General features: G+C 51.2%; 2 protein-coding genes and 1 long non-coding RNA gene across 3 annotated transcripts; all 3 read left to right on the top strand.

Annotated features, from left to right (window-relative positions):
• Nucleotides 1-422: 422 nt before the first annotated feature.
• Nucleotides 423-1,247, top strand: LOC109515315 (solute carrier family 35 member F5-like). Its single transcript, XM_019869010.1, has 4 exons — nt 423-534; nt 624-728; nt 809-1,034; nt 1,238-1,247. The coding sequence occupies exons 1-4, from the start codon at nt 471-473 to the stop codon at nt 1,245-1,247; spliced, it is 405 nt and encodes a 134-aa protein (XP_019724569.1). The 5' UTR covers nt 423-470.
• Nucleotides 1,248-1,417: 170 nt separating this feature from the next.
• Nucleotides 1,418-4,775, top strand: LOC109515416 (uncharacterized). The gene is made up of 3 exons (XR_002168190.1): nt 1,418-1,602; nt 2,394-2,487; nt 3,364-4,775. It is a non-coding gene; the product is annotated as an uncharacterized LOC109515416 (long non-coding RNA).
• A 513-nt stretch (nt 4,776-5,288) lies between these two features.
• On the top strand, nt 5,289-9,000 carry gpr39 (G protein-coupled receptor 39). Its single transcript, XM_019868982.1, has 2 exons — nt 5,289-7,285; nt 8,199-9,000. The coding sequence occupies exons 1-2, from the start codon at nt 6,505-6,507 to the stop codon at nt 8,660-8,662; spliced, it is 1,245 nt and encodes a 414-aa protein (XP_019724541.1). The 5' UTR covers nt 5,289-6,504; the 3' UTR covers nt 8,663-9,000.
• Nucleotides 9,001-9,018: the final 18 nt, after the last annotated feature.

Below are 9,018 nucleotides of genomic sequence, written 5' to 3'. Positions count from 1 at the left end.
GGGCGGCTTTTTGGCGACGGGCGGGCCGCGCGGTTCGCGCGGAGTCCCTGTTGAACCCGCCCCCCCCTCGAATTGCCCGGCCAATTTCCAATGTGGCATTTCCTTCCCGTAATGACCAAGTCACCGAGAACGGTGCCCAAAAAAAAAAAAAGCCTGCCTTTTTCGTCTTTGGCTTTTGGACTCTGCACGAGACTCGATTTTTTTTTTTTTTTTTAAGTTGGGTTGTTTTTGTGCTTTCCACCGTCTCACTTACGAACGCATTGTTTTCTTGTTTGTTGTTGTCTGAATTCTTTTCTGCCGGCTGTTTTCAAGTACGGGAGAAATGCACTCGAGTCGAGTGGTGAATATTGCGCGGCTTTCCAGAGATGGGCGGAATTGCGCCCGCCAAAACGGCGGGCGGCCAGTCGCGGAGAACTTGCTCTGTGCTTTCAAACGTCCTTTTTGCATGCCGCCCCCCCCTTTTGTCCAGTATGGGAGGCGTCGCCATGGTGAGCCTGTCCAGCACGGAGCGGCCCGACGAGCAAGGCACCATCGGTAAAAGCCGCGGCCGGCAAAGGTGCCGTGAAAAGAGCGGGAATGAAAGGCGTCCGTCCGCGTGTGTCAATGTGCCGCTGCCGCCGCAGGCTCCTTGTGGTCCCTGGCCGGCGCCGTCCTCTACGCCGTCTACGTGGTGATGATCAAGAGACGGGTGGATCGGGAGGACAAGCTGGACATTCCCATGTTCTTTGGTAAAGCCCCAAATTGTCTGCACCCCCCCCCCCACGGGAAAACCCCTTTCATGGGTCGTCGCTTTGTTTGTGCGCGTCAGGTTTTGTGGGTCTGTTCAACCTGCTGCTGCTGTGGCCGGGCTTCCTGCTGCTTCACTACACGGGCTTCGAGGCCTTCGAGCTGCCCAGCCAGCTGGTTTGGGCCTACATCCTCGTCAACGGCCTCATCGGCACCGTTCTCTCCGAGTTCCTGTGGCTCTGGTGGGGTCGTCTGCTTTTTTCGAGCACCTCTGGCCGTGGACTTTGGCCGCATCCAAAATTGGAGCCGTTGACAATTCCGAGCCTCATTTGCTTCCCTTGTCGAGTCCTGTCGTGTTGCAGTTGGAAACGAGCCGTGGCAACTTTTCGGAAGCGACCGTCTGACGATCACTCCTGGTCTTTTGGCCTCGTTCCTTTTTGATTCTATTTTTAAGTGGCCTTCACGATAGCCTCACCTCAAAATCTTTTCGGGTATTTTCTTTCTATTTTAGTTTGGTGTGATTATTTTTACCAGCATGACTTGTCGGCTCTCTATTTCATGTATTTAGTTCTCAGGGGATTGATGTAGGTACAAAGCTGTGCATTTTGGGAATGTTTGGCCGATTTCTGCTCACCTCATTTTAAGATGTGCAACCTTTTGGGGATTTTTACAACAATGTCCCCATGACACACGAGATGTTGTCTTCCTTGTTTATGCGCAGGTGCGTTTCTCGTGGATGTTTTTTGCAGGGGCGGTGCCCGTCTTCCTCTCGTTCTTCATCACGACGCTGCTGTGCCACTACAACAACTGGGATCCGGTCATGGTGGGGCTGAGGAGACTCTATGCCTTTGTTTTTAGAAGACATCGTGCTCACAGGTACGCATGGGGAGGGGGAAGGCTCTCGTTGGAATTAGCAATACGAATTTGCTCACTCTGTACTGAGCGCATCTTTCAAGCTCGTGTTGCATTCACTTTTCGGCGATAATCTTCGTGGGTCAATGCCTTGGGTTGCATTGAAATGAAAAATAGAAGAAATTTTTTTTCTTCTATTTTTTGTTTTTAGAAGACATCGTGCTCACAGGTACGCACGGGGGGCTCTCTCGTTGGAATTAGCAAGACAAATTTGCTCACTCTGTACTGAGCGCATCATTCAAGCTCGTGTTGCATTCACTTTACGGCGATAATCTTCCTGGGTCACTGCCTTGGGTTGCATTGAAATGAAAAATAGAAGGACAAAAAAACAGATAAAGATTTTTTTTTTCTCATTATAAACTCATTACCCACTATTTGAAGATTATTTTGTGGGGCGTCTCCTCTCACAGGTCCTGGTTGAACGAGGAGAATGTGCAGGGGTAAGATAAGATAAGATAAGATAAGATATTGTTTATTTGTCCCACACTGGGGAAATTTACAGCCTTCAGCAGCAAGATTGTGGGTAGAAAGAAGAGAAAAGAAAACAGTTCAATTAAGTGCAATATAAATACAAATATGACCCCCGTCATTAAAAATGTTCAAACCGTTTTGCACATAAATGTGAAATTGAGTCCCTTGAAGGCTGCTCAATGAATGGAAGCCGTAATAATAATAATCACAATGATGATGATGACGTTGGAGTGCTTGCGGTCGCTATCTTGCGCTGACCACTGACAGCCCTTCTCCTCCCCCAGGCTCCCCGACGACCAGGAGCTGTGTGAAAGCCTTTTACCGTTACACGCCGTCTCCCTGAACCAAGGAAGCCTGTGCTCATGATCTGCGCTTCAAGTAAGTCTGACTCGTATGTGCGCCCCCCCCACCCCCACCCCAAAAAAATGAGTAGGAGTCTTCTAAATAAACGCAGGGCTGTGTGTCCGGTGTGCACGCTGATGATGATCATCCGTCATCCCGCTGACTCAGCGGCGCACGTCCAAACACGGAATGCTCCGACCAGACACATGAGCCTTTGTTCAGAGGAAAAAAAAGCGCTGATAACGCCTTTGCTGACGTTCTCGGAGGCAAGAGTGGTCAGCGCTGAAACATTTCAACCCGGAGGAGGTCGGACGGGAAAGCGCCGCAGACCGCTTGTCGATGACGCGTCCTCGCTTTGTCTGCTTTTTCATCACGTCCGCTCGCGATGCCGCCAAAGTCACGAGTCGGCGTGACTTTTAACATGTGGTCACCGACTCGCATTCGTGAAATGTGTATTTTCGTCGCGACCGCTCCAAATCGGGGGGGGGGGGTTGTTTGTGAGGGCCGCGTGCAGAGAAATGGTAGGATGAAAGTTTCGTCAAAGCTTTGACCGCTAGGCTGCGTCCACGCGAGATGATGGACGCCCGAAAAGCTTCCCGAATTCCGTGTCGCCCGCCTGCTTCCGCTTCGGAGAGCTCATCAAAGAATTTTCCCCAAATTGGTGGACTCGCTGTTCAAGATCTGCCTTGGGCCCCGGAGCCGTCTTCGGGTGTCCTATTATAACGGGCCCTATTGGGTTCAGGCCCTTTTGGGTTCCCCCCCCCCCCCCCCCCCCCCACCGAATGCGGGCTGCTTCCATTTCCATCCGCATGCAACGTTTGAGGCTCGGCGTGACCAACAAGAACACCGGCGAGCTTTCTTTGAATCAACAACATGCAAAGGCGTTCTTGAGCTCTGGCTTCTCTGTTGTAGGTGTCCAACATCTGCTCCCAAGAGGTCTGAGGGACAAAGACTCACCCACCCCCGTGCCTCCTATTTGAATGCGCCGCTTGCTTCGGCGTGACGGAGTTCTTTCTTTTTTTTTTTTTGAAATTGTGTCTCTAAAAACTGGAGCGCAACTGAAGGTGCTGGACATGGCCGATCGTCATCATTACGATGACGACGACGGCGATGATGATGATGCTGCGAGGTGACCAAATGAAGAGGTACGTTTCCAGTTGGGCGGGCCGCCAACAGAGGAAGTGACCAGGAGTCAAGTGTGCATTCTTTCACATTTGCCACCGACTCTTTTTTTTTAATTGCTTTTTGCCTTTCGTTCTCATGCCTTGATGAGATAGAAACCCTGTTTGCAAAATATCAGCTTGGAAAGGATATCAACAACACGATGTTCGACCTCTGTTTACATCGCGGGTCAAATTGACCCATTTTTTTGGTTTAAAAAAAAAAAGTTTGACGGTAGCAAACTTCTGCTCAGCTTAACCTGTTTACTCAGCGCCTGCCACAAATATTTTGGGGGGGGGGTTTCATTGATTGCACTTTTAGACTAAAGACAGTGCTCGTCAAATTGACCAATTTTCAAGTTCAAAAAAAAGTTTTTTCAGTGTGAAACTCCTGCGCGGCCGAATAAGTGTAAGCCCCATTTCCAAAATCTGCCAATATCTGAAGATATCAGTTGTCTTTCTCAGGATTTTTTTTTTTTTTTTTTGCATGTTAACCCATCCCCAGAGTAAAAGAATGTGCAAAAAAAAACCCCACATGCCAATATTTGGTAGATCACTTGAGGACAAACAATTTCAATCACACACACGATTGTTTCTAAGAAGTTTCACATTGAAAAAAGTACTTTGAACTTGTATTTTGTGAACTTTGAAGTGGGTCAACTCGGCCCGACGCTGAACTGTCGCTCCCGCTTCCACGATAAGCTACGCGGCTGCTTTTGAGAAACGTCCGTTGAAGGTAAAGGATTTTTGCTGACGACACTTTCCTGTTGTTCGATTTTCTGTGTCGCTGTCATTGAGCACTTCCAGGACCAGCCAAATCGTTTTGTTTTTTTTTTTTTCTGATGTGAATATTGAGCCGGTGACTTCCCAGTAAGGAGAAGAAGAAAACGTGTCACACGTTGCTGTTGTTGTGCTCGCTAAATGAACCAGCCAGCATTGGTTCAGCACTTGAAAGACAAACCGCGTTCGCTCTTGTGACTTGGTGTACTCCAGTCCTGTTTTTTTTTTTTGGGTCGGGGGGGGCTTCCAATGTTTGTTTGTTTTTTGCTTTGGGTACACCGCCAATCAAAGAAAACACTATCTTGAAGAATGTTCATTGTTTGTTCAGCCATTATGTTTCACGTCTCAGGTAGTTTGGCTTGATTGTTGGTCCAAAAAAAAAAAGTAATTTGTGTGGTTTTTAAATGTTGAGTGGACAGATTCTCCTGTCCTGGGTTCAATACACTATTAAAGACATCTTTTTAAATTGTTGTCAATGGGCATTTGCTCTTGGTCAGACTTTTTCAGCGGGCGGAAGCTCAGAAAGCTCAGGTGGGGCCAGGCCATTTTGCGATTTAAAAACAAAGAAGAGGGTCTTGAAAAAGAACCTCTCAAATGAGCCGGTGAAGCGGATGCCAGAGTAGGAGTGACGCGCTCCTTCTTTATACGAGTAGCAGTCAAGAGGCGAGCGGCGGCATTCTGGACCAACTGGAGACGCTTGATGGAGGATCATCCGACTCCAAATATGACGATAGTGTGACGAAGGCATGAATGACTGTTTCAAAGTGAGGCTAGACTTGAGCCGGCTGCCTAAGATGAAAAAAGCTGCAATGTTAACAACGGCACCGATTTGCCAGTCCAATTTGAAATCACTGTCCAGTGCAGCAGCCGAGTTGGAGACTGTTGCCTTACGAGAAGGAGCCAGGATGGGATGGACAAAGGCCACCGCCACCAAACGCCATCACTTCTGTCTTCTTTTCAGTGGAATTCAAGAAATTTGGTACAGCGTGGCTGCGTCTGGAAAGTGTTGACGGCGCTTCACTTTTAGAATCTTTTGGCATTTTTGAGGAAAATCCTGAATCCAATTGGGAATGAAACTGGAACAGAATAATGTCGAAAAGAATTCTCCCCGTTGCACTGACTGCGTGTGCGCGAAAGACAAGCCCATTAGCGCTAATGATAAGAAAGGAGAGCAAACCTCTGTCATGGTGTTTAATGTTTAACTCGGCTGCCTTTGTGGGAGGGCGAAGGACTTTTGTCTAAGCACAGCCCCCCTCCGCCCCCCCACGTTGAAACACTTCTTTTGCACAGCAGTCGACTTTGGCGGCGGATGTGTTGAAGACTTTCTTGGGGGCTCTCTCTGGAGACGAGACGAATGATAGATAGGATCTCACCAAGGAAGAACGTTTGGAACCTTCAGGTCCCGCTTGTAATCACAGCGACTGCGCCCGGGAACTGATAAGACGCAATCGATATGAGCAAAATCCAAATCGGCGCGGAAAAGGAGACAGCCGATGAAAAAGACCGGAAGCAGCTGGAACTCGACAACGCCGCGGAGATCTCGCTGAGGTTCTTATCCGGATAATTCCGTCAGCAGCGCGGGTCTCCTGACCGTCCTAAGACCTTTCCGCCGCGCTGCCGTATAAAACATCTGCCGCTCCAGGCGACTCGGATCCCATCCCTGCGGATAGGTACCGCTTTGGACCGATCGCAGGTCAACTGGAGGGCGTCCGTTCGCTTCTCAAATTCGGATACAATTTTGAGGCTTTGCTTTTGGTGATAAAAGAGGAGAAAAAAAATCACCGAACAACTTACAGTCTTGAAGGTTACCGAAGTTGACCTTTGGCGGAAGAAGCCGGGCACATCCTTGGAGAGGTCGCCAGTTAATTGCAGAGGTCCGGATACCGTGGACCGACAGCCTTCGTTCGCACCCGCTGACAAGTCTGCAGTCCATCAAACTTTTGGCGAGAGGAGCGCGGCATAATCGGTGGCCGCTCAGGAAGGGGACATTGGAACGACGTCTTGAGGATTTCTTTCGCACTCCCTTCGAGCAAGATTTCGTCTTTGAAGCCAGCGAGAAGCCTCCGGTCCCGGTTTTCCACCCCGAAGCTGATGAGAGACGACCCGCGGCCACATGGACGCGGAGATCCCCGACGAGAAGGATTGGAGGCAGCTTGAGCCCAACCCCGGCATCAAAGTCTTCCTGACAATCTTGTACAGCCTCATCCTGGTGACGGGCATCGTGGGCAATTCCGCCACCATCCGCGCCACGCGGGTGCTCCGGCGTAACGGCTACCTCCAGCGGAACGTGACGGACCACATGGTGAGCCTGGCGTGTTCGGACCTTCTGGTTCTGCTGGTGGGGATGCCCGTGGAGCTCTACAGCACCATCTGGTTCCCGTTCACCTCGGCGTCCGGGGGCGACGCCGCCTGCAAGGTCTACAACTTTGTCTTTGAGGCGTGCAGCTACGCCACCATCCTCAACGTGGCCACGCTGAGCTTCGAGCGCTACGTGGCCATCTGCCACCCGTTCCGATTCCGAACCCTCGGCGGGCGGCGCACGTCGGCGTTGGTCACCTTGGCCTGGCTGGTGTCTGTTCTGGTGGCGCTGCCGCTGCTGGTGGCCACGGGGACCCAGGGCCACATCCCGGTCTCGGCGGACGGGCCCGTCCAGAACCTGACCTTCTGCACCAACCTGAGGGAGCGCTGGCTGATGTATCGAGTCAGCATCTTTTTCGCCTTCGCGGTCTACATGCTGGTTTTGGCCAGCGTGGCCTTCATGTGTCGAGCCATGATCCTGGTCCTGAGGAAATCCGGGGGATCTTCGGACCGAGGAAGTGGCCCAGATCCAAAGACGTCCAAGCATGAAAGTCCAAAGATAAAGATGGCCAGGAAGCAGACCATCATTTTCCTGGGTAGGTTTTGGCACACTCTTCAGGCTTGAAGTCTGATCCACTCAGTTCTTGCTCTGTCGGTGTCCATTTTCGCGCGTTTTTAGGAGCCGTTAGCTATCTGACATCTGGAGAGGAGATGGACTTGGCCAGTCGAAAAAAAACCCAAAAAACAAAAACCTTCCAGGTCCGATTGAGGGCTCATCGTCTCTGGTTTAGAAAGACTGCCTTATGACACATCCCGTTGACGTGACAAACATCATCTTCGCAGCATCTTCTTACGTCCACGGATATGAAGGACAGGTCAACGGCGGTCGGATTTGGTGGACCACGCGCGCGGAAAAACGCAACAGTTTTGGTGATATTGTTTGTTGCGAAGCCTCCTTTGTTTTTTTGAAAGATCCTACTCGGCTGTTTCCTGGACACCGTGACGACAGATTGCCCTGAGCCGGAATTGGACTCATTACTATTCGCAACGGACCTGACGTCACTGTGTTAAGTGCAAAGAGCCCATTGGCGACCGTTTTGACAGGAACTGAGAGAGGCTCCAGCAACGTCCCCGCGAACCCTCTTCAAGGAAAAGCGTTGTTGAAAATGGATGGATGCGTGGATGCTTTGAATTGGAAACGAATTGTCAGATGAAAAGATTGCGGAAGAAACTCACAGGACTCGACCAGCCTCACATGATTGTCGGGGCTCCTTATTTCTGTATTGATTTATTCATGTATTCATTTGAGGCCGGGGCGGTGACTTTGGAGTGTCATGAAACAAACAAACAAACAAAAAAAGTACCTGGCCAAGGTCACGAGAGCCATCAGGCTGAGGAAAACGAGCATGACGCTCCGAGCAATGAGCGTTCGCACGTGAACGTTTCGTCTTCCCGGTGCCCGGTCACTTTGACTGGAAGTTAAACCCATTTGCGTTTGTGTGCCCTCAGGCCTGATCGTGGGCTCCTTGCTGCTGTGCTGGTTCCCCAACCAGGTGCGTCGCCTCATGATGGCCGGCACGCCCAAGTCCCGCTGGAGCGCGGCCTACTTGCGCGGCTACGTGGCCCTGCACCCGGTGGCCGACACCTTCTTCTACCTCAGCTCGGCCATCAACCCTTTCCTGTACAACGTGTCTTCCCGCCACTTCCGCCGGGTTTTCGTCCAAGTGCTGCGCTGCCGCCTGAGCGTCCAGCACATCAACAAGCGAACCGTGCCGAGCTCCGGCGCCCGATCCGTCCGGTCGCTGCAGCCCCTGCTGCTCAAATCGCTGCGGCCGAGCAAGAGGATCCGACCCGGCGCGGCCAAAGAGGAGACGTCCCGGGAGCAAAGCGACTCGGGGGCGCGCGCGCGGCCCGAAAACAAGGACTCGGATTCCACAACGCAGACGGGCGTTCTCTCGGCAACGGAAGCGTGACGCGGCGGGAAATAACCCAGATTTGCTTCGGCGGTCCAAAGATGAGCATTGATTCACAATAAATTGTCTTTGTTCATGTAACGCTGCCTATTGTAACAGACGCACCCATTGGATGCTCTGCCACTAGAGGGCAGAAGGTCCGATGATGCAAAAGCAAAGTACCTGTACAACGAAGCAGGCCCACTTTTCACACTCGGCTTTCCTCCCGCACCAGCAAAAAGTCCGTTAAGGGGCGTCAACTCTTTTTAATCTTTTGCTGGTCAAATGGTGTAAAGTCTCAAAATTGACTTCGCCGGTGTTCAAACGTCCATTTGTTGCCTAAGGCGATCGATCCCCCCCCCCCCCAGTTTTTCTTC

The sequence above is a fragment of the Hippocampus comes genome, unplaced genomic scaffold (genome assembly GCF_001891065.2).
Source record: "Hippocampus comes isolate QL1 unplaced genomic scaffold, H_comes_QL1_v1.1 scaffold518, whole genome shotgun sequence".
In the NCBI taxonomy this organism is placed as follows: domain Eukaryota; kingdom Metazoa; phylum Chordata; class Actinopteri; order Syngnathiformes; family Syngnathidae; genus Hippocampus; species Hippocampus comes.
Note: the sequence above shows the minus strand (reverse complement) of the source record. Positions and strands in the feature narration are given on the sequence as shown.